General features: G+C 43.9%; 1 protein-coding gene across 3 annotated transcripts; it reads right to left on the bottom strand.

The window, feature by feature from the left end:
* Positions 1-11747: 11747 nt before the first annotated feature.
* ATF3 (activating transcription factor 3) lies at positions 11748-21402 on the bottom strand. Of its 3 annotated transcripts, none has more exons than XM_065679385.1 (4): positions 21244-21402; positions 16640-16800; positions 15610-15717; positions 11748-14672 (listed from the first exon to the last, which is right to left on the bottom strand). In XM_065679385.1, exons 2-4 carry the CDS (start codon positions 16706-16708, stop codon positions 14475-14477), a joined length of 375 nt encoding a protein of 124 aa, XP_065535457.1. In that variant the 5' UTR covers positions 16709-16800; positions 21244-21402; the 3' UTR covers positions 11748-14474. The 3 variants fall into 3 exon arrangements, with proteins under 3 accessions (XP_065535457.1, XP_065535455.1, XP_065535454.1); XM_065679383.1 differs by having other exon boundaries at positions 16640-16883; positions 21294-21376; XM_065679382.1 differs by having other exon boundaries at positions 16640-16883; positions 21244-21327.
* Between the last annotated feature and the right edge of the window lie 3771 nt (positions 21403-25173).

Below are 25173 nucleotides of genomic sequence, written 5' to 3'. Positions count from 1 at the left end.
GAGACTGAGCTGAGCTCTTAGGCAGAAGCTCTTCCCTGTGAGGGTGCTGAGGCGCTGGCACAGGGTGCCCAGAGAAGCTGTGGCTGCCCCATCCCTGGCAGTGCTCAAGGCCAGGTTGGACACAGGGGCTTGGAGCAAGCTGCTCCAGTGGAAGGGGTCCCTGCCCGTGGCAGGGGTTGGAGCTGGGTGAGTTTAAGGCCCTTTCCAACACAAAGCAGTCAATGAACTGACTGTTCAGTCCATGGCTTTGGCTCTCCAGCTCTCTGTGTAGCCATCTAAGAACTTACAGGCAGGAGAATGTTTCTGATATATATTAGCAAGAAAATTGCGCCTACCTCTGGGAGATGAACTAAACCATGGGTTCTCCAGCTTAGAGTCCAGATTGAGCAGGATTTATGTGAAAGGCTGAAGGGCATAACGTTGCCTTGGTTTGTTTCTTAGCAGAATGATGAAAGATGAGGTAATAGGAAGGTTTTGGTCTGTTCCAAGGCTTGAGAAGCTGACCTTGAGCTCAGTGTGCTGCTTGCTCTTGTGAAGCCCCGTGTTAAAGTGGTTTGTTTGCCCGTGTCTGCTGGGAACAGTTATGTAGAGTCCTGAGTTTACTGAAAATTAAAGCTACCATTGTAAAACAATAGGAATGGGCTCTCTAGTGCCAGAAGTTTGGAACAGATTCTTCAGCTCATGAGTTGTACTTCTTTTAGTAAGGATTTTTTTCTATTTAAAACCAAACCAGTTTTCACTCTTAAAAACCCAATATTCCACTGAATGAGGAATGCTATAGATCTCCCAGCAAGCTTCATGGGGCTGGGCTTCCCATCCACTGACAATAAAGAAACCACTTCGTCGTCCCCACTCTTAAATCAGGAACTGAAATGACTTCTTGTGCCCTGCCTTTCCCTCTTCCTAGGCAGATTTTAGCACTTCCAGGAATGGCCCATTACTCTGTGTTTGTCTGCTGTTTGGTGGCATAAGAAAGCCATGGATTCACGTGTGGTTTCTAAGCAGCGTATATTACAATGTATATAGAGACAAGTTTAACAAGGACTTAAATCGTGGTGTAAGTTTCTCATTGTGTGTAAATTATTCCTAAAAGAGAAGTATATGATTAAAATGCAGTAACTTGAGCTAATTCAGCACTGGCAAGCATTGCAAAACAAGTGTAATGGAGATGCTTAAGAGGAAGAAGTGTGGGACAATAACCTATATATCTGGGGAGAGCTGTTTAAGATTGAACTCTCCTGTTAGCTACTGGTGTTGCCACAGGCTGGGCATTAGGTGCTTTTGGGATACTTGCCATTAACAGCACACTTAGCCTCTCTGCAGAAGCAATGGAGCAGCAGCACCAGGAAGTGTGCTTGGGTTGGAAGGAACTGGTTACACACTAGGTTGAGCTGCAGAAAAGAGCATCAGTTGATAGATGTGCTGGTGGCTTGTGTTTTGAGCAGGGAGGTAGGGACTGGAGGGGGTTTTCTAGCTTCCCTTACCCTTTCCTGGGTAAAACATGTCCAAGTTAGCTCATCCAGAAAGACAGACGGGGAGAGATGCGTTTTCTTTACCCCTTGGCCCTCAGCTAAACTATGCCACAATAAATTATAAATTTTAAATAAATATTGTGGCTAAACTGTGCCAAAGCAGTTTTGTCTCATCCTGGGATGAGACAGTATTTGTGTGCTTCAGTTTAAAACTGCAGCTGACCTGCTAAGTGGGTGTACGCATAGAATGAGAGCAACTTACAACTGTCACAGTGCTTCTTCCTGAGGCTGCTACTGCCACCATTGCTTTCTGCCATAAGGCAGATAATACTGTATTCATGTTACAAGCCAGTACACGTTAAATCTGTGCAGGTTACTCTGCACCTGTCTATGGACAGTTTGTATTACCTGTAAATTGACCCTCCGCTTACATACTCTGAAGAATAACCACTGAAGTCAATGATTTGCTTCTCTTAGAGACTAGGGGTGTAGTTTGTGCCACTATTTGGTCACTGTTCAATTTGACCCACAAAGTTTTTGGAGCTGCATATGCCTACCTTGCTTCTGAACTGAGCTTGCTGCACTATTACTAAGTAAAAGCCTGGATGGGTACAAAAAGAGACCCCCCCCTCTGAAATTCAGTCCAGATCACACATGCAGTGCTGTACAGAGCAAGAACCACAGAGTCCTCTGCCAGCCCTAGATCTTGTAAAATCTACACACACCAGTAATCACTGAGGTTATTTTGACATGGCTAAAATGACTCTCGAAGGCATATACACATTTAATAGCTGTGTCTTTTACAAGCGTTATTCATTCTGGTGTGTTGCAGCTCTGGCAGTCATTTCTGTGCTAATGGCTCAGAACAGACTGAACACTGGGGGTTTATAAATTTAATATGACATTTACTGTGGGGTTTTTCCTTCTTTTTCATATTTACACACAGTGAATAGTCAGCGAACCTGACATCATTGGGAGCTCAGGATGGTTGGTGACTCTCCATTGCATTCCACAAGTGTGGATTTATTACCATGAGTCAGAGAAGCAGAATTACCTTTTCATGAGGTTGGAGTGATCTGTCTTTCCATATAAGATGCTACTATGGTAATGTTGGTTGTGTTACCAGGGTGACCTAAAAACATTCACGGAGTGTTTTACACAGAATTCATCTTAAAGGAGACTGGGCATTACCTTCTGCTCCCTTGCTAATGCATATGCTTATCCATACTTAGAAATACTCTTAATGCCTGAATTTTAGCTCAAGAAGTAAAGCACCTTAATGGCACTTAAATCCCTCAAAGGATTTAAGCACCGTTAATGTCACCATAGTTCTATCTCTCTGCTGCCTAACCCTAATTTTCTGTTCAGCTGGGCAAGCACAAACATCAGATGCAGGTGATGAATCCTTCACTCTGTGTGGCTGCACAGACTCCTAGCTCTAGCAGTATGCTCTGAGTGCCAATTTGCCTGCCTGACATGATGCCTGACCATCAGGATCTAATGTGGGATTCATTCGGACTACGCACACCCTTCATAGACCATAGAATGGTTATGGTTGGAAAGGACCTTAAAGCTCCTTCCCTTGTTTCAGTTTGAGCCCACCACCCCTTGTCCTATGGCTGCAGTCCCTGATGAAGAGTCCCTCTCCAGCATCCTTGTAGCCCCCTTCAGACACTGGAAGCTGCTCTGAGGTCTCCACGCAGCTTCTCTTCTCCAGGCTGAACAGCCCCAATGTTCTCAGCCTGGCTCCATACAGGAGGTGCTGCAGCCCCTGAGCATCCTCATGCCCTCCTCTGGACTGGCTCCAACAGCTCCATGTCCTTCTCATGCTGAGGACACCAGCCCTGCACACAGTGCTACATTGGGGTCTCACCAGAGCAGAGGGGCAGGATCACCTCCTTTGACCTGCTGCTCACAGTGCTGGTGGTGCAGCCCAGGACATGGGTGGTTTTTGGGCTCAAGCGCACACTGCAGCCGGCTCATGTTCAGTTTCTCATCAGCCAGCACCCCCAGGTCCTTCTCCGTAGGCTGCTCTGAATCACTTCTCTGCCCAACCTGTAGATGTGCCTGTGTCCTTCTTCTCTGATGCACTAATTGTTGTCTGTGGAAAGTACTGTTGTTAGTATGGAATTTAAATATGTGTCATATACGCTGTAGTCATCAGGCTGGAGTTTCTAGTGGAGAGGAAGATGAGAAACCAAACCAGAGCCTGATTCACATCTCTCCCCCTGCCATTTGTCATTACCATATCCCCTTACCATTTACTGTGCAGTCATGTGAATCTCTTCTATGCTCTTTTCATTGCACAGGGGCTTCTGCCACGCAAGACATGGCCTTTGGTATGCTGATGCCTGCGGCAAATATAGGCTTGTAGCTACTCTCTCCATGTCTCTATCTCAGAAAATGCTTGTCCTTCGAGTCAGTTCTTTCTCCAAGTGGGTTTTGTGAGGCTGGATACTGGCTTGTCTGAGACAAACACCTTTGGTTGCCGGACGCACCCTGGGAATGGGTGCCTGTAGCTCCTAAAGCCCTGGATTCAGTGACAAAGTGAAAGGAATCCGCAGTTCCTACATCAGGGTGGGAGGGTGAGGGGCTGGTTGCCTGCACAGGAAGGTCTCCTCTATGTAGGTACGTGAAGTTAAGAGCTGGCACTGCTCAGCAGTAGTTTTTTATCTCATTCTAGAGATGGTGCTAGAAGTAGTCATTGTACTAGCAGCTTTTGCTGCTGTGGCTGCTGTCTCCAGGAGGTCTTGAGGAACTACAACTGCTTCTTTGTAAGGAACACACAGTTCTTCTAGTTTATTGCTTTTTCCTCATCTATGGTTTCTGCCACAGTGACCTATCCTGGCCTAAGTAAGGCTTTACATCCCCTATCAAATGTTTTCTATGGAATTCTTGTCTGTGCTGAAGAGGATTTGGTCGCACCTTGCAAAAAAAGACGTTAGCTCTCACGCTGAATGAAATCATTACCCGTCAAAACTTCCATTTTCCCAAAGTAAGTATAATTCAGACACATTTACACTATGGCTATCAGTCCTGTGCTGCCTTTGTGCTAGGTTTATTGCAGCCTGTTGCAAAGTTGTTTGAATCCTATATGGGGGGGTATCTGTTTGAGTTTGTGACTGTGGTTTCTTCAGTAAATAGCCCCTAACTGAGACTGTCTGAACTCATGTACAGGAGAGTAAGAATCCCACATCTGTTTGTCCATTATGTGCAGACATCTCTTAAAAGATTCTGCTTGCCTTGCATACAGAATGGTGCAACTTACTGTAAATGCAGAGGACAAATGCGATGTACCATCCTATCTGGAAACAATTAGTCACAAACTAGGAGCTATTTCATCATTCATGTGTAAGATAGCAGAGCTGAACTTCTACTTGCACTCTCAACAATGGCATTTCCTGCCTTTGAATGCATATTTGTGCAATTTAATATTTGCTTTAGCTTCCTGCAGAATAGTTTCCTTTTTCTTTCAGGGAACTATTACTGTGTGCTATAAACCAGCTTTGTAACATTCTGTTCTCTTGAGTAATGACTTCTAGAAGGCTAGGAAGGGAAGGGAAGGGTCAGTGCACAGAGGGTAGGAGGGTCAAAAATACTTCGAAGAAACTCGGATAAATGTAAACCAGAGCGCTTGTTGCTGCTTTTCGTTTGATGCAGAGTGGCATGGGGTTACATGGAAGGCATATGGGTTTCTAATGAATCTCTCCTTTCTCTTGCCAGTGATTTCAAGGTTGAATCTAATATTGCTAAGCCTTCAGAGCTAGCACTGCTAACTGGTTTCTTTAGTCACTCTTTCTCTTCCATTGATGGTTTTGATGCCAGCAGGGCCGTGTGGTGTGGCCAAACCCAACATTCGAAAGTCCTGTTTAAAAGACACCCCCCATGCACAAACAAGCAATCCACAACATTCGTTTCTAAATCCTCAAATCATAGAACAGTTAGGGTTGGAAAGGACCTTAAGATCATTCGGTTCCAAACCCCGTGCCATGGGCAGGGAATGTTATCGGTCTAATGCATTAGATGTATTTTCTCTTGGGTTTTGAACTGTTTATATGCAAGTAATAGTTTGAAGGCTTTCCTTTCAGTCATTGGGGAACGAGGACCTTGCCCCATCATGTGTATTTCAGATCTGGAGCTTCAAGAATGTATGATAAAACCGCAGGAATTAGCTACAAATGTGGGAGTTACAAGCCCTGTATCGTTCAGGTTTGATGGTTGTAGTAGATTAAGACAAGGGAAAGTTCTCACCATAACAGCATCAGAGGGCTGCATTTGTTCAAGCCAGACAAGAAAGGATCCCTGTTTCAGCCAAAGAAAGGTACTTGCACGTTATTCATAAGGGGGACTGTTGTAAACTCAGTTTTTCCTAAGTGACTTCTCTTGTTCTGATCTCAGCTCTTAACCAAGCAATAGTCAGTGGGTTGGGAATTTTGACTCCAGTAGGTGCTTGCATAAAGGCATCCATGGCACACGTACTCTTCTGTCACAGAAAAGTGTCTTCTGGGTGTCCAGGAAAACTCTGAGCTACTCTAGCTCTCGATGTGGGTAATTCTGCATATCAAATACATCATTTGGAGTCAGGTAAACTTGCCAAGTGCTATCTTTTCCCCTTACATTCCAAAGCGGCCCGTAACCCTGCTGTAACCCAGGTAACTGAAGTTGTACTTCTGTTCTTCAGGGGTTTCTTTTATCTTTCAGGGTATATTTGACTCATGGACTGTGTCCACACATGCTGTCACTATTGCTGTGAAAGGCAGAAAGTGTAAAACAAAAAACCCTGAGAAAACAAAACCACTTAAAGCCCCAAACAGCAAACAAAAGAAACCAAAACAGGCCAAACCAACCCAAACCCACAATTAAATGTATTCCTGCGTTTGAGTGGAGTGCTGTTCTCTACAGGTGGTTTGGACAGCGTTACTTGGGTGTAAGTGGTAATCACATGGCGATAAAATTTACCTTTCAGTTCCATAGCTTCCTAGTGACTCAGCACAGCTTTGAACAAGTCTTGTGAAGATTCACATAGAGCCAGTCTACAAAGATAAGGGGGTTTATTTTGCTTGGGATGAACGAATGGCACTGTAATAGCTTTTCAATTGGGATGAGTCATTGAGGGGTTTGCGTGTTTGATTTCTCCATCTGAAAGACAGGGATAACAACTGATACCTTCCTTTCTAAGCGTTTTGAAAAGGAAAGGTGTCATGATATTATTCTTCTCAATTATAAAGTAGCATAGTATTAGTAATTACCGAAAAAATAGCTTTCTTCCGAGGGTTTAAGTCGCACAGCATGGAAGGCATTAAAATCTGGCAATTAGATGTGTACTTCTTTGAGACTTCTTAATGCCACAAAAAAGCTTGGAGTAGCCAACAGACTCTAAGAGTTCCAAATCTGAGTGAGGATGATGAAGACCCTGTTAGAAGGGTCATTTAGGAGGTGGAACTAAAGGCAAAAGAACCCTGTCAGAGGCAAGCTGAGGGAATAGAGTAGCTAAAGGAACTGAAATAAATGCTAAATCATAGAATCATAGAATCATAGAATGGTTAGGGTTGGAAAGGACCTCAAGATCATCCAGTTCCAACCCCCCTGCCATGGGCAGGGACACCTCACACTAAACCATCCCACCCAAGGCTTCATCCAGCCTGGCCTTGAACACTGCCAGGGATGGAGCACTCACAACCTCCCTGGGCAACCCATTCCAGTGCCTCACCACCCTAACAGGAAAGAATTTCCTCCTTAGATCCAACCTAAACTTCCCCTGTTTAAGTTTGAACCCGTTACCCCTTGTCCTGTCACTACAGTCCCTGATGAAGAGTCCCTCCCCAGCATCCCTATAGGCCCCCTTCAGGTACTGGAAGGCTGCTATCATCCTTCAGGTAGTTTAGTAATGATCAACCTGTTAGAGACTGCAGTGCCAGCTGATGTTCAGGGTACAAAGGGAACACTTGTAGAGCTGAGAAGCTGAAGGAAGAGGCCATTCCTCAGCCAGAAGCCTCTTCAGGATGAGCCAAAGGCAAGTAAGCCAGCAGAGAGTCATAGAATAGTTTGGGTTGGGAAGGACCTTAAGATCATCCAGTTCCAAAGCCCTGCCATGGGCAGGGACACCTCACACTAAACCATCTCACCCAAGGCTTCATCCAACCTGGCCCTGAACACTGCCCAGTTGAGTTTTCACCAGAAAGATCAAACAAATCTGAAAAGAAAACTGTTGCAATACTAAAAATGACGTGCAACTCTCTCACTGTCACTTTGACTTAATCTTTGGTATCTGAGGACTGGAGTGTGGCAAATGTGTCACCAACCTTTATAAAAGGTTCTGGGAGAATCCAAGGGACTATAGGCTTGTAATCTGACAGGCAAGTTAATGGGAAGAAAGATAAAGTAGGTATCTAGATAAATACAGCCTCGTTGAAGAGAGTCAGCATGGCTTTTGTAAAACGAAATTCAGGCTTACAGGCACATCTGGGGTTCTCTTAGAGGGTTGAGATGTACGGATCAGGGAGATTCGCTTCTAAAGCCATTTCAGTACATTCTGTCACCAAAGATTATGTTTGAAGAAACCAAATAGCTATGAGTAGAGACAGTGCATAAGCATGCATAAAGACTTGATTGAAGATAGAAAAGAGGGAGGAGTAAATGCTGAACAGTCTTAGTGGGGGCAGGTCATCCAGTGGAGTTACACAGGAGCCTGTACTGGGACCTGCACAGATCAGCATCTTGGCAAATGATCTGGTAAGAGGGTGAAGAGTGTAGTCAGAAACTTGTGATGGTACAAAATTATTCCAGATAAGAAGGAGAAGGGCAATTTCAGAAGATTTGCATTAGGATTCTCTATGTCCATTTTGGAAATTAAAACAGCAGATAAATTCAAGTAAACGCAAGGTAATGCATCTCAATACTGGTGCTATACATGAAATGCTGGGCTTGAGTTTATCGTTACCGCTTAGGAGGGAGATTTGGGGGTTATGACAGGTAGTTTGTGTTGTGCCAAGCTTAATGCTTGGCAGTCATCAAAAATGCAAACCTAATTTCTGGAGTTAGTAGCAAAGGGACAGTGAGCATCAGGATCCCACTGTATTAACCCATGCCTTGACAACATGGTTTGGCAACCTGATCTAGTTGAAGATGTCCCTGTTCATTGCAAGGGGGTTGGACTAGATGAGCTTTAAAGGTCCTTTCCAACCCAAGCTATTCTGTGATTCTACAACACCTTGAATACTGTGTATAAAATTATGGTACCTTAAACTTCTGCAGTAGCCAAATTTTTCCCAGGAAAAAATGTGTAATTGGAGTGATCAGGGGTGTAAAATGGCTATGAGAAAAGAAACAGTGATTGGATAGGCTGTGACTCTTTATCCCGAGAAAGAAACAGCACAGCAAAGTATAAAGTCGTGCGGCATAGAGAGGATGGATAGGTGTTCGCTCAATTCAAGAAGGAAGGGCTGTCAAGTAGAGTTATGGGGAACAGGATCAATAGCAAACTGTGTTCTTCTTTTAAATGATGATAGCCCTATGGAACTTGCCACCAAAAGTTACTGCTGATGCTGGTCAAATACTTGAGAGAAAGCTCTATGGAAAGCTGCTACCTAAAGGAATCAATGTCAAGCTTGTGACTCACGAGCTGAAAATAGTCAGAGTGTGCAAAAGCGCCCAGAGGAAGCATACTTGCCCTGTTCTTGTTCTTCCTTGGACAGCTGCTTTTGACCACTGCTGTAGGAAGAGAACGGGGCTGGGTGGACCTTTGGTCTGCATGGTGGACCCATTTAGTTGGGAATGCAGGCAGCTACGTGACATATGCTAACCTGAGGAACTCAACGATACCCAAGCTGGCTTTAAATGAGCTACCTCAGATGCCAGTAGCAGCCTGTCCTAGAGCTCACCCTCTCAGTGACATCAATTAGCCTGTGCTGAGTTACTTGCTGTCATCACTGGGGTGTACTAGTGCTGAGTTAGCTTATATATAAGTATTGCTATGCTACACTACTATTTGCTGCGTGGACATAACCACTGTCTAAGTGGGCATGATGGTGCACTCATAACTTCAAGGGGAGTCTACAAATAGGAAGTTGCTAAATACACAAAAGAAGAAATAAAGCATTCCAGCTTGCTTCCATTTTCTATTTATTTATTTCCAAGGTCTAACAATTTCTCTGAGTGTCAGCTCTACTACACTTGGGGTCTAAAAGTCATTCGGGTGGTTTGTTTTATGGGGTTTTATTTGGGGCTTTCCTGGTTTGTGCATCATTGTCAACAATAGTAAAGACATGCAACCAGAACTGATGCTCTATCAAGAATAGACTCCAGTGTATTCTCTTTTAACTGTGGTGGCTTTGAAGATGTAATAGCATTCAAAACTAGTGAATTGCTATTTTTATCACTAAAGTCATCAGTTCTGACTTGGTGTCCAACAACAAAATGGCCTTTAAATAACAGGATTTAAGATAGTGACGATATTTTTTTTAACTACACATTAAAATGTAATTGTGTGTTAGAGAGATGAAAATATTGCTGTCATTTTAAAGCAATGAAGAACGTTACTAAGTACTAAAGCAAATGAGTACTTGATTGCACTCTTCAACCATGTGATTCTCAGCGTTTCCAGTTGGGGGCACTGGGCAAACATGGCAATGCCAGCGTGAGTGAGAGTGGTACCTAGCCTAGTGCTCCGCTGAAAGTGGCGAGGGGGATCGCACAAGAGGAGTGGATGCGAGATATAATTGTCATTCTGGGTTGAGGAATGTTTTTAAGGTGAAGTAGATGTAGTTTTCAAAGCCTTCTCGCTGTTAACCAGAGCAACTGTACAGTTTTACTTTCATTACCTGTAAATCATCCAGTTTCTTTGCAAAAGTAAGAATCGGTGATTCTGTCAAAATCATTCGCTTATAGAATCATAGAATCATAGAACAGTTAGGGTTGGAAAGGACCTCAAGATCATCCAGTTCCAACCCCCCTGCCATGGGCAGGGACACCTCACACTAAACCATCCCACCCAAGGCTTCATCCAATCAATACCTTCAAATTCTAATAGGCTTAGGTAGAAAAGTTGTTGTAATTGAAATTTGTTACTGTTAGTCTCATTAAATGTTTCCAGCCTAGCACAAATAATTGGCTCTATCTACCTTCAGTGCTATGTATTCATCTACATCAGGGGAAGAGCTAGAAAAAAGTAGATGATGCTCCTTATCAATGTACGGTATAATGCCCAGTATGCTTTAAGGTATATACAGATTTAGCATCTAAAATGACCTAAGGAGGAGATATGGCATACTATTTTTTTCAAGGAATATCAATTATGCTGTTAGGAATACGCTATAAGAGCAACAGTGGTTTCATGGTTTCAATTCATGTGATTTAGAGAAAATATTGTAAGAGATCAGCTCATCAAATCAAAAGCCCTGACTTTGTTGCTAAGGTTTTCTAAAAGAGGCCAGGCAGATGATTCATGCATTTACCAGTTTAGAAGTGAATCAGGTGTTCAAAAGTAAAGTTTGACAGCAGCTGAAGGAGAACACATGCAAGGGTGAATACATGTATGGGGACTATGCATCTCTAATTGGATGTACTGAGAAGGAAAGTAAGCATTTAACATTGCCAAGCTCATAGTAGCCTAGATCTTCCTTCCAGCTGATATTTTTAACTGGATTTTGCAATAGTGCAGTGGATTTCCTGGCCCCTGGAGCTCCCGGCCTTCTTTCTGACCTCTGTATTACAAGTTAGGACTGCTTGCAAAGGACTGAAGCCAAAAGCTTTTGTCCACGTCACTGGCTGTGAAAACACAGGGACTTCTGTCTAGGTGCAGATACTTAGGTTTGGAAAGGCACGATAGAACATTTTGTTCATCTTTCTGCATGTTTCTCCACACACACAAACAGAGAGGAAAAAACCAAAGCCCTAATCATGCTCTACTTCTCTAGTATCTCCCACGTAACCATAGAAAGCAGTCCATAAATATTGAAGCTTCACAGCAGCAAAGCCATTAAACCTAGTGGGTAATCAGAAGGGTGGAAAAACTATCAGTGGGCTGGCTGTAAGGTTAGGGAAGGCTCAGGAGGTCTGAGTTCCAGTCCTTTAAGCCCTAAGCCTTAGGTCCTTTCCAACCCTAACTATTCTATGATTCTAAGCCACAAACAAGAAATTAGCCAGGAATTCATTATCAACCTTTGTAATAACAAAACTTGATTTATACCTTCCTTTAAATCCATAAAATGTGTTTGCTTTTTAATATCTTGGTGCTCATGGACCTTAAAACTTAGAATGAATTAAATGACACATGAATACAGATATATTAACTCTTTTTTATTAAAGTATCAAAACAAACTTGAGAATAGAAAATAAACTGCTTTTAATGCATTTTTAGGTTTGTCCTGCATAAAGTATACTCTTAAAAAACTCACGCAACATACTGTTCCTGCCTAGTTGTTTAAACACGCTTTTCCAGGGCACAGTCAAAGGAACTTGAGTACCATCATTTCTAGAGCAGCGCGCAGGAGCACACGGGCACACACACATACAAAAGCATTAGAAAGCAGCTCTGACTGCACATACAAAGAAACAAAAATAGATTATCTTCTGACAATTGTAGTGGTACCATATTAACATTTGGGATGCTAAGTAAATAACATCAAGCCACAAAAGCATGACGCCTGCGTCACTACTGATATGGTTAAAAGCAACCATACAAATTCCCTAAGGGAGACACATGAATTCTGTCATTATACTCTAGTCTCTGTGGTAACACTTTATAACAGTATAGGAGGCAAAGAGTTTTGTCTGCTGGTATTTGCCTGAAAGGCAAAGCCAAGGCGTACAATACTGGGCTGGTGCCTTGGTTTTGTATTTCCACATTACAGAAGTCAAATACCAATGAACATTGACAAGTTTATTGTAACAAGCTTCATGTGTATCTGTTGTCTGATAAATAGCTGGCCCAACTCCCTGTGCAACTTGCCCTCTAAGCCAGAGAAGTTGCAGCAAAGGCTCCAACCTCTGCTTACAGGATGTGAATAAAACTCTCATTGAAGTCAATGGAAGCTCCTTCCAACATACAGAAAGATAATGGATTTTCAGGACAGAATCAGACCTAGCATGTCATCTTTAATACATTAACTTTTCAGATACATTAAGTACATATGTTTAAAATGCAATATAGGACATTACAATATATCCAGACCTCAGGAAAACATACTAAGAAGTTCTGTTGCAGAATATAACGATCATATAAAGATCAGGTATGATATCCGATAGACTCATCCAGGACTTGCAGGGTAAAAAGCTTATGGCCGAGGTATCTTTAAGCTTAGCCTTTAGAACAAAACCACAGTTTTGACACTGCATAAGTGGTGTAAAATATTATGTACTGTAAGCTCCATTCTTATTGTCTACTTTGCTTAAATGGTGCCATTGCACAGCCAGACACCACTGACAGAGGTACAGAACTTTGAAAAGCATAATGTCTGCACCCAGTGGTTCAAGATACTTAGTGCCTCACCTGTGGAAAAGATGAAGGATACGTGTTTTCAATAGCTGTGTCTCAACTACAACTGGTGAAGTTTAGGAATATATAATATTAAACACCAAGAGGTAAAAGTAAAAAGACAGTACAACACTTGTGGTTTCAGTTTTCTCTTGCTCGCAGTATTTATTAACTCTACCCATTATGATAGTGATAAATAAGGATAATATTTTCTTTTACAAAAAATTGTAAGGATATATTTTATAGGATTAAACAATCTCAGAATTTCACAGAAACATCAGAATTCAAACACTCGTAGCTCCAACTGTTTTGTCCAGCAGCTCTTCTACCAAAAAACATCCAAGGTTAGTATTTGATTAAGAAACAAAACCAGTTATCCACTACATCAGAACTCTTTCCTCCTTTAGGTTCTAAGTAACACTTTTGATTGACTGTAGTTGCCACTCCAATACAAAATAAAAGTAGCTACAATCAATTTTTCCCTCTGAATCACCTGGCAGAAGGAAGTAATCCTGGCCAGGATGGAAAAAGCTTGCTCAAGCTCTTATGCTTATAAGAACTATCTCGTAAACAGACCCACTGAAGTCCATGGAACCTCTTCTGTGAGTGAGGGTTAATAGCGTGAATTAAGGCGTGCAGGATTTGATCCTAGATTATCTTATATTTTCAACTCTTCATTATTCATGAGCCTGGGAGTCAGTCCTGCAGTTCTTTATTCAGGCAAAACCTGTGGCAATATCCCTCCGTAGTTAGTTTCTTCTTCCCAGTGGGTCCAGTTCACCAAGTGGTGGTACAAGCTGCTCTTCAGCAATTCAAGGAAAAACTGTAGCCCCCAAAAGGCTAGCAGGTGGGGTTCCAGCTCCTAAAATACAAGGTATGCAAGGAACATCTTTGTCACACCCACGAGGCTCTTCAGATTCGGTCTTTGAGATGAGTCACAGAAAAAACCCACACGAGTGTTGTGAAGAAGAAATTACAGAGCTTAGTTGGAACTAAAAGCTTGTTGTGTGTCTTTGTGTGTGTGTGTGTGTATGTGTGTGTGTTTTAGGTTAGAATGCAACATTACATATCCGTACATGAAACCATCCTCCTGGAAACTTGGAAACTGAAAATACTCTCAGTCCGCCTTCCTTACTAGCAACAAGGAGGAATAGTGTCCATCCAGCACAGCTGTCTGTACCATGTGCATCTTCGGAAGTCATAGTGTTCTAGCACAAACGTTGTGAGTGCAGATACTGTATGCTAGCAGAGAGCTAAAACTTCTGAAGCTGTTGTCTGTAGCTCCTAGGAACAGCAAGTATGTTAGGTGCAAAACCTATATTTGAGGCAGAAGACTCTTCAGTTTGATTGAGACCAGATCTTCCAAGGGGAAGAATCGCTGTCAAGCCAAAATGATTCTTTCCGCTTAAAGCAATCTGCCCTTCCTAAAGGCTCTTGACTAATAGAATCCTACACGTTATGTCAGATCCTCCATGGATTCTGGTAGCTGTTAAAAACCACTATAAATACTTCCATATTTGCTGTATCATTTAACCTTGTAATGTGCCTTCTTTGATCTGTTGAATAAAAAGATTCCTTTCATCTTCAGGTGTCCTTCCATTTTGTGCCCGAACTATACAAGTGGGCCTGTGAAGATTTAACATGTATATCAAATGCTGCTTCTCATTCTTTAGCTCTTCGATCTGGGCTTTTAATTCTGCATTGATAGTTTCCAGCTTTTCTGATTCCTAGTTGCAAAGGACAGACACAACTATTAGACCAAGTAGTTCAAATAGTTAATTGCAATGTTTGATCTCGTAGCTGATCTCATAGTTGCAGTCTTTTATCAGTGGGAAAGCGTATGGCTAACAGAGAAAGAAACTGCACGCTCTTAGCATCCTATAATAATTATACGTTCCCTAGTCAATAGCAGTCTAAGGAACAGATTGACAGCTACCTCTTTTGGCCTTGAGAGAAGTTGAAAAGCTAAATTCAGATTTGTATTCACTTACAATGGCAGATACAGAAAGCATTATTATTCTGCCACGTTCTGTGATTTTGGGGTCAAAAAGTGTCCCCAAGTTATCTGCACTTATTAACTCTCTAGAACATCATGCCACGTATCTGTAAAACCATGTTAAGCTAACAAAGTTAAAGATGCAAACTTTTTTTCCCTACCCCTAGATATAGGAAAAAGGGCAGGAATGCTGCTGCTGAAATAGAGTTGCATATCACAGCAGAGCAGGTCAAGACACAACTGGGGTCTTGGGATGGAGAATTAAGGGGTAAGCTATTATGCCACTCATTTCTTAAAGAAGTTAGAAATTACTTGTTGGTATTTACATGGTGTGTATGCTCTGGGTCCCCACAAAGAATCTTCTATGAAATGATATTTTACTGCTTCCTGCGGTCAGTGTACACTTTCAAGCTAATATTATCCCCATAGACAAGGCTGGTCCCTGAAACAATAATCTCTTCACTCCTACCATGCCTTCACTTTATCCCAGTTTTAACCAGGTTTGGTTTCAATATATAGCACGTTCATTTTTCTTAACTAATACCTTGAAGGGTTTACAGAGTTTTGGGTGACAACCTTCTCCATTTCCTACTATGACAGTACCCCATGCTATCTGTTTGGATCCTGGCAGGACGGCAGACTAAGAACAACTCAAGCCAGTCACTTACTTTCTGCAAACATTCTGTTTTCTCCTTCTTTTTGTTTCGGCACTTTGCAGCAGCAATTTTGTTCCTTTCCCTTCTTCTCTTTTTTCTTTCATCCTCTTCAGGAGAAAACTATCCCATAAAAACAGATACGCACAATCCATAAAGTGTCATAAGTACATGACTTGTGTTTTGATAACTTCCACGCTTTTAAAAGCAACGTGGATAGTGTTAGTGCTCACATCACGAGTTATACAAGAACGTGCTTCTGACCTTGTTCATGGTACAGTAAAATGGCAGTGACTCTGTTAGAATTGCCAGTAAAAGCCCCAGTGGAGTCTGGATGGATGTGATCCATGTGATGGCTCCTTTTAAACCAGTGGGGCTCAGAAACCTTGCTGAGCATCTCCCCAGGCTGACTCCCACACCTCCACCTCTCCTCCATGCCGTGAGGGGCACGGGGAGCAGAGTGGAGCATGTGTCGTGAATGAGGCAGCGAACTAAGGGCAGCAGTAAAAAGGGGTATTACATGTCTTCAAGCTTCAGTTTATTTCCTGTGGAGGCTGAGACAAAGGTGTAGATATTTTCCTAACTTAACCTGTTTCTCCACGTTACAACAGAAGCATTTTTCACAGAGACTATTATCTTAGAGTAAAAACTTCAACTTCTCATTGACACAGCATGGCTGTGCCTATTTTAGTCCAGCCCGCAAGGGTCCTACTGGACTGGCCTCAGTGAACCGAAACTTCAGCAGTGATTTATTCCAAGTTCAGCTGCAAGTAACTAGGGAAACCAGGTTAGCACTTGCTCATATCACTGTAAAACATTGCCCTTAGTCCATAATCAGAAATAAAATACCCAACTATAGGCCTCAATGGAAATGAGAAATACCAGAGGGCTTCCCAGAGCCACATGACAGAAAGCCAAGCAGCCAGCTTAAAAGAATGAAGTACGGTGGAGAGGGTTGTTTGTAGTTGATAAGGGTTACTGGTCTTGTAGTGAAATGTTATTAGAGTTAATCATTCCCACTGAAATGCTATTTAAAGAGCCATACCTCTGTTTTCATGATTGATGTTTCAACTGGCCTCTCAGAAACGGTCACTGTGTCCAATGTAGAAGACATCCTGTGCGACTGACGCTTATTCTGAATGGTGAACCTCAGTTCCTCTTTCACCAGTGGGGTTAGATTTGTGAAATCATCAAACCCCAGTGACCCTGCGGGGGACAAAGTGGGAACAATTGCGGAGGCGCTGACTTCTAGTGCAGATACCTGGCCTGAGTGTTGGACCATCATTTTGCTGAAAGGTAAAAAGAGAGATAATAATCTTTCAACCACTTTAGGAAGGCAAAAATAGCTCATATCATGAATAATACCCCATTGCTCGAATTGCTTCAGTCCCAATTCTCTGTCTACCCTCATCTCTCACTAGAGACAAGCAGTTAAGAATTTGGTCACTAGTAAAAACTTCTATTTTCTGTGAACTTAGTGTTTGAAAATTATAATAGCATTGGCACATCACATAATTTCTATGTCTTTCTGAAACTTAATACAGAAAAAAATAGTGTGTATGTACATAAGTAGTATGTGTGTACATATTCTGTGAGGTTTTAAACTGGTAATATGGCAAATGAGAATCAAGTGAATAGGAAGACAATAAGGAACAAAAATCAGAAAGCAAAGAAATACCTATAATATTATAATTATAATAATTATTAGCACAGAAAGAGCTTAAGAGTATCTCCATCCTCAGAACTATACCACCACAGGTTCTGGCTTCAAATGGACAGAGCGCACCTTGATCTCAGTTATATTTGAGCAAAGCTCAACAAGTTCTACTGGAAGCTGAAGCCTGCTAACCAAGACAGGATCTGTCACAAAATCATCATGCTTAGTTTTACCCAGAGCTGTGGATCTGGTTATAAACCCCTGAGAAATGGTCACTAATAAGAGCTGGCACAAAGGTAAAGTCTATACATGCTCAGGGGCTTCAGAGCCTGAGCTGGACGGGTTGAGTCATGAAGAATGTGAAGCCGTTTCTCTCATTCCTTTGCTCTTGTCAAACCTGAAACCGCTCTCATGTACCCTCAGCAAGAGGTCTGAAATGCTTAAATATGTATGGCCGGATCTTCTGCTCCTATGAAGGAGCGTGACTGGAGAGACTTCAGGGAACTTATGTAAATGGACCCCTGCAGAGGAACCCTATTTCTAGTATTTTTCCTACTAAGAAAGTGAACCTACTCAACAGTGCTCTCTACTTCCCTCTTTTTAGCCATTCTTATGAAGTTCTTAGCCAGTTTTGGAGGGAGAGAGGCCCCTATGTGCTTGGTGAAAAGAGGTGACCCCACTGAGAGAGAAAGAGGCAAAACTCAGTAGTCAGCCATCCAAACGCCATGGGCAGCCTAGCAAGGCAGCTCTGCGTGGCACAGACCATCTCTCACCCATCAAAAGGAGAGCTCTGAGGTCTGGAAGGAAGCTGAGCACTTTTTGCTGGTGGCCCAAGGGACAAAAGGTGCAAATCCATATGGAAAAAGGTTGTGTTACTTCCGTTATTTATAAAGTGCCGTGTGTTAGGTTGGATTTTACATCAGTTTTCCAGCATTCTTTGGTGTTTAGGTTTGGGGGTTTGGGGTTTTTTTAATAGCTGTATGTAATTACAGTATGTGTTATCTACTCTTGATTAGAACTGCAATAATTATAGCCAAGTCGACTGTAATTAACTTAGTGCAGGTAAGCAAAGAGTTGCCTCGGGGTAGCAGCGTGGGTAAGTTAAACTTCCACGTGGTCAACCCTGATTTGCACAGTTCCCTGTACGCTACTTCTGTAACCCAGCAAGGGATGTTTGGGGTCATGTGCCTTGACAAGAAGATAGATTTTGCTCAGAGATATCTAAAAATACACTGTAAATCCACACTGGTGCAATTGAGAATAGAATCTGGTTCATCGCTAAGGGGGGCAAACGTGAAAATCTGAGGACAGTTGGAATTGCCAGTTGGTAGCCACCGGGTCTTCCTCAGCCAGTCACCATGAACTGAACCTTTCCCAGAGTCTGGGGGTAAAATCCTGAGCACACTGAAATCAAGAGGACTTTTTCTGTTGACCTCAACGGGGCCGGGGTTTCACCCGTGGTTATTGAAGATGAGGAAATTATTTGGAACAATTTGTTATTCAGAAAGACCTTGGGAAATTTATGTAATTCTCTCGAGAAAACCCCTGCTCGTGAGTCACATTTAAAGTACTGATATGGTTTAATCCTATAATCTCAGACAGCTAACAGTTACTCTTTTCTAACAAGTCAGAAATGGCCCTATAATTTCCAGCTGAAGTCCTCCCAGCATTATCTACCAGTTAGCAGCGTTCAACTGTTCAACTCATTTAAAAAGGGTAATTCCAGATGACACCAAACCCCTCACTGCCAGCAGAACCTTCAGCTACGTTCACTAAATCAGTCTCTGGCTGCCAGTGATGGCTTCATCCAATTGTGTATAACTCAATCAACCCAGGAGTCTTTAATTAATGGTTAAACTGTTTGTCCAGCCTACAAAAGAATTCATTGGGCTAATACTTTTCAAGCTCTGGTGGTTTATTCAATTACCTTTCAGTTTAGGTGAACTTTTAGTTAAGGTCAGCCCATAGCACCAGAGGAAACCAGGAATGTTTGTGCCTGAACGTTTGGTCACTGTGGGTTTCTACTAGTTAGTACTAGTGTACCACGAGAACCACCAAAACCCTGCTCTAATGTCTTCCCATCTGCCTTTCACTAGTATAGGAAAGAAAAAGGAGTAGTATGTGCCCGTGGCGAGAGGAAGGTGTCCTTGACCATAGAAACGTGCTGCTCTGCTGCCTGGACAGCTCACTGACCTTCCAGACACCCTGAAAGGCATCTCCTATTTACTCAGACTTTAGGGAAGGCCTACAAGGGGGCTGAGGCTTACATAAGGGTTCCTGCTGTGAGCAGAGGACCATTTAGCAGAGCACTTTGCCACTGGTTTGTGTTCCTGGGGCTCTTCCTTGGGCCAGGGCTTCTGGAGAGCCCCTCATAGGGTCAGCTTCCAATCTACCACTGGGATCATTAGGAGCCAGCGTGATAACAAATAATCAGCCCTGTGTCAAAGCTACTCAGTAAGCTGAATAGATTCCCTATTCATAACAATAAAGTAGATGTTTGCCAATTTTTTGAGGAACAAATCTGCTTTTAGAAGTGTTTTACAAGAAGGAAAATTAGATTTTGCCATTTTAAGGACTGCAACAAGTTGCCCTTCCTTTTTCCCAGTTTTTGTACAAATGGTAGCTCTGTGTATAAGCCATCAAGGGCACTGTCTCATCTTCCCTGGGTTTGTAAAGGCTGGGGAAACAGCAAGAATAAGAACAGCAAGCCTTAAAGCGCAATTATATCCGGGCCTGCGTGGTATGACCTCTGTTTACTTGGTCAGACCATGCACATGGACCTGGGCTCAAGGCTGTTTCAGGCACTTCTGAAGTTACTGTCACTGGAGGTGCTGAACACTTCACAGCGCTGCACCATAAAGGCACAGCTTGTCCCCAGGGCGACTTAATGCTTCCTTACTTTATCCTCAGTTTGGGAATTCTCCAAAAATAACAGCTTTGTTATTAATGGTGCCCTCCCAATTCAGGTAGATTCAAACAACTTGATTCATCTGCTCTCCCCCTGCTTATTGTTTGTTCTTTCGCTGATTCTTTCCATCTGCAGCGAACTCTCAGATCTCATCTGCCTGTATGTTAATGTCAGGGTTTTCTTCCTAGCTGTGAGTTTCTATTATTTAGGGATGTTCTTGTTTAATATTTACATTCAGTCTTTTCTGTTTGCTTAACTGCAAAGCCTGACTTTGCAGTGAAGACTGTGCATTAAGTGCATAGCCTGGCTACGTCTCTTGGTTTTATTTCTTCATATGAATTCCTTCTCCTCTGGTACTGATGCAATAAACCCCGATAACCATTGAGGTTAAACTTAACCAGCATTAAGAGCAATTACGGTTCACAACCTCTGCGCACGCTGGTTGACCTTAAGCTTTCTGACATCCCACATCCCTCCCGAGCTCCGTAGCAGCTTCTCAAATGCTGTTACGAGGGGGAAAATTGTTTTCCAACAGGAAACTCGTTCTCTGAAACAAGTTTGCTGTTGGGTCACAGCTCACTTGATTAGGCAACAGTTTAGCAACTGATCTTCTACATGTCAAGACGCGGGGACAGAAAGGAAAGTGCCTGTCCCCGGCTCACAGCGAGAGCTCTCGCTCGGGTCCGGGGTGCCACAGGTCGGGTACCCGCGGCGGTGCTGGGCTTCCCATCGCCCGGCCGGCCCCGGCCCCGGCCCCTGCGGGTGGCGGTGCCTTCTCCGCCCGAGGGGCCGTGCCGCGCTCCGGCATCCCCGCTGCTCCCGGCGCCGGTCCCCGTCCCGGTCCCGTCCCTCCTCCGAGGCCGCCACCGCGCGGTGCCGAGCGGCGCTGCCGGCCCGGGAGAGCCGGGGCTCGACGGGCTCCCTCCCGGCGACCACATCTGGCGGCAGCCCGGGCAGCGAAGGGGGTGAGCGCCGGCACGGGGCCGGGGACTCGGACCGGGCTTGGCGGCCGCGGAACTTTTCCTCCCTGCGACGGGACAGGCGCCCGCGGCGCTCGGCGGCTCCGCTCCCGCTCCCCACCTACCTCCCTCCCCGTGCCACGGCGTTCCCGGCCGGAGAGAAGGGGCTCCGCACCCGCTCGGCAGCGCTGCCGTCCCGGCTGCCGTCCGCTCCCCGCTCCTGCCTCCTCCGGGAGAGCAGCGCTCGCCGCCGCTCGCCGCTCCTCTGCCTCTCGCCTCGGTTGCATCACCCCCCTTATATAGCCGAGCGGCCAGCGCTGGTATTTACTCTGGCGGCGAGTCCCGGGCTGATGTCATGCTATTAATAGCCTCCCCGAAAGAGAGGGCGGGGAGAAGCCGAGCCCGGGGCGGTGATGCAAGGCTTCCCCGCCGGCAAGGCTCGGCGCGGCTCGGTCCGCGCTGAGCGGAGCCGAGCCGAACCGAGCCGGGCAGCATCCACCGGCACCCGTTCTCTCTCCCCACTCCTTTTTCTTTCTTTTCCCTTCCCTCCCCCCCTTTTTTTTTCTCTCTTTTTAAACAGATGAAGGCTCCGAGAGCTTCTTTCTGCGGGCCGTTTTGCTGCTGAAAATAAATCAAAGTCCCTCGCACGGCCAAAAAAGAAAACAAAAAGGGGTAAAAAAAAAAAAAAAGAGAGGAAAAAAAAAAAACCCAAACCAAACCCGAACCAAAAACCCCTTTCGAAAGGACTGAATTTGAGATCTTGTTCTACAGGAACAAAATGTTTAACGACTCCCTTTCTCCGCCCGCCCGCCCCCCCCCCCCCCCCCCCCATGCCCAGAGCTGCTTTAAGTGACACTTAAAAGTTCATTTTACATGAAGAGGAAGGCTTCAGTTTTTACTCTGAGGGGAAAAGACCCCTTGCATGAAATGATAGGAAGCTAAAAACAATGCGGTTCGGGGTGGGATTTTTGTTGTTTGATTGGGGGTTTTGTCGACTTCCTTATGATTTCAGGGAAAACCAGAGTCCCTATAGGCGAGAGGGGGATACGGTGGTGGCTGTGGAGAAGGGTGTTTGTTTAGTTCTCTCTTTTTTGTTTTTTGTTTCCATAGCTTCCTGATTTGCTAAACCACAGAAATTGCCTTCTAAAAGCCCCCGGAATGCTAGGAAATAAGATACAGAAGAGATGCAGAAGGCTTACAGAAAGAGACGCACGCTGTTAACTAGGATGATAATATTCCATATACGATACATAGAAACTTGTCATTGAGACAGTCCTCAAGTCTCTGCACTAGGCATGGGAAGATGGGAACACTTAATGCTTGAGGCTATTCTAACTAAACCAATATAATGTATATATGCCTTCGCCTATAAAATATATACCTTGATCAAGTGCCCCAACCAGCTAATTAATTGCATAACGTTCAACGTGGCTGTATTTTGGCAATAGGTAGTATATCCCAAGTGGTATCTTCTGGGATATATTCATTGCTTGGAGCGTTCTAGCAAGGGCATTGATTTCTAATACTAGTTTGAAAGTCCCTCTGCATCTCCACTCCATGCGTATGTGCTGTATGTGCACATTTAACCCTCCTGTTTTACATCCAGTTGCTTGCTCTGGGAAGAAGCCTCATCACCTGGTGAGGAAGGGACGTAGCCTGGAGCAGTGACGTGGGCTGTGGAAGGTGCAGTCAATCCCCATTCTCCCCAAACAATGAGGTGCACTTTGCGGAGGGCAGGAGGGAGCTCCTCTGACCTACCTGGCAGCTCTCCGCTGCAGGCTTTTCTTTCTCACTCTCTACAGCTCCTCCACAACAAGTTTAATGCCTTATCCTTATTAATTTGAGTAAATCAGTGTCGCGTATAATGAGAGGCAAAAAACATCGCTCCCCAGAAGGGTCTGGAGCGAGCTTTATGCTTCAGCTCGGTGCAGCCTGTGAAGTTCTCTTTGGTTCAGAGGCATGGTTTTATAACCCGGGCTGTGTTCAGGAACAGCTGGCATCGATTTTCTCAAGCCTAGAAGGAAAAAAACCCACAAAAATCCCTCTCGAGCAAAGGCCAAATGTGGAAAATTTCTTCCCAGAAAATAATTGGTTGGAAAGTTCTGAGCATGAAGTTATTGTGGAAACGTGTTAGCAACATCGGGCTCAGTGGCCATGAACAGGTGCCTGCTGTAATTCTGACAGGGATTCAGCAACCGTCAGTCCTCCTTTAGCGAGCGGCACCAAAAGTGGGAATCTATTTGGGGTATTTTTCAGCTAAGCAGAGAGCAGTGTTGCACGATAATGAAGGAGGGAAAAAAGCAGCTCCCTCCAAAGTGGGAAATGCAAGTGCTGTTACCCTGTTGTTAAGTCACTGACATCTGCCCAACAATCGCAACACTTCACCAAGCAGGCAGATGATTGTTTTGTTTTGAAATCATGCTATATTATACTAAACTAAAGCCAAGACATTTACTTGTTATACAACGCTGCTTCCCCACTGCTGGTTCCATTATTGCCCGTGAGCTACAGCCGGTACTAAGAACTGACAGCAAACCAGTTGTGTTCGTTCTTGAACGACTCCTGAAGTGAGCCAGCTCCTCCCTGCAAAGCAAACAGAGACCGTTCCCGTGTGCAGTTAAGATTAGGCCACTGAAACATGTCCCGGCTTGAAATTCTTCAGTGAAAAAAGGAAAATGAAACCACAGTGAAAAATAAGCCGGTTCCACTGCGTCACGGAGGTTTTATCCTGCTCCCGTTGCAAACAGAAGCTAACTTCAGTGAAAACACAGGATCGCGCTCCAGTTTAAAACAAAACAAACAGGCATTAATAATGAAGCCTATCAGGAAGTTAAATCCAGTACAGCCACCAGATGCTCTGATGTTCTTTGCCCATTTCTTTTTCCAGCTCGTAAAACACCTTTCTTTTACTTTCCTCTGAACATTTACCGGTCCTTTTCCATTTCATTTCTTTCTATCGTTCAAACTTCAGGGGACACCACTCACTTCCCAAAGGTGACACTCGTGCCTGTTTTTCCTCCTTTCCCGTAAGGCGGGTACAGCAGCTCATCAATAGAAGACCAACATGTATTGGATCATTCTCCCTCTGCAGAGGCATTAGGCTGCGTATAACGCCCCACAGTGTGGTCCTCCCAGCCCTCCAGGAGTCTCAAATACAGAGGAAACGATTTTTTCCTTTGCCTTTTCCTGACCAAATCCTTTTTCCACATCCCTTGCCACTACTACACACACTGTGGGAATTTGATTAGAACCAAAGTCTGGTTGTCTCTTTGCTAAATAGAGCTATAGACATCATTATACGGAGGAACTCACTCCCATTCTTACAGCAAAAGCTTTCTGCTATCTCCCATCTTAACATTTATGCAACTGTAGGACTTCAGTCAGAGTACCACAACTAAAATCCCTGTGTCCCATCCAGATCCTCTGTTGCTTTACGGTCATGCAGTTCCAATAAGCCTATTGGTCCAGTGAAAATATAATGAGATTTAACGAAATAAAATGGGCAGTGGTATCTTGAGTAAAACCTGTCTCTCTGTGTGCTTTGAGTTTTAATTGTACTGAGTTTTGAAATTACTCTAATCCTGACAGGTCCAATTTTCCCTTGCACGGCACATATACGATGAGAACCAGGTTTCCAGAACTCAGAGTTGTCATGTGGGAAAATGAGCACAGAATCAGGGGTTTTTAATGTTGCCCCCAAAAAAGTATTCTCTATTTTTGTGATGGAAATTAACTTTCCCTTTGTTTTCTCTATACGGTACATTCAGGTTTGAATCTATGTGGCAAGAATCCCCTGTTCCCCTAAATATGCACTAGTTTTGAGCCAGTTTTCTTACGAATTTTCCTATCTGACTGGAGTAACACCAGAGCTGAAACTTAGGACTCTTTTTCCCAAGGTTTAGGTTGCTACTGCATGAACAACAGGAGTTGTCTGCAGTAGAAGCAGCATCATCCATCCCCACCCAGCCCAGGTCTTTTTAGCTGCCATTTGGGGACCCCTTGGGCATCTGTGAGCTACTTCCAAGAGTTTCCCCAACAAGTGACTAAAATGACCC

Source organism: Lathamus discolor, chromosome 5 (assembly GCF_037157495.1).
Source record: "Lathamus discolor isolate bLatDis1 chromosome 5, bLatDis1.hap1, whole genome shotgun sequence".
NCBI classification, from domain to species: Eukaryota; Metazoa; Chordata; class Aves; order Psittaciformes; family Psittacidae; genus Lathamus; species Lathamus discolor.
This window is presented reverse-complemented; position numbering and strand designations above follow the sequence as displayed.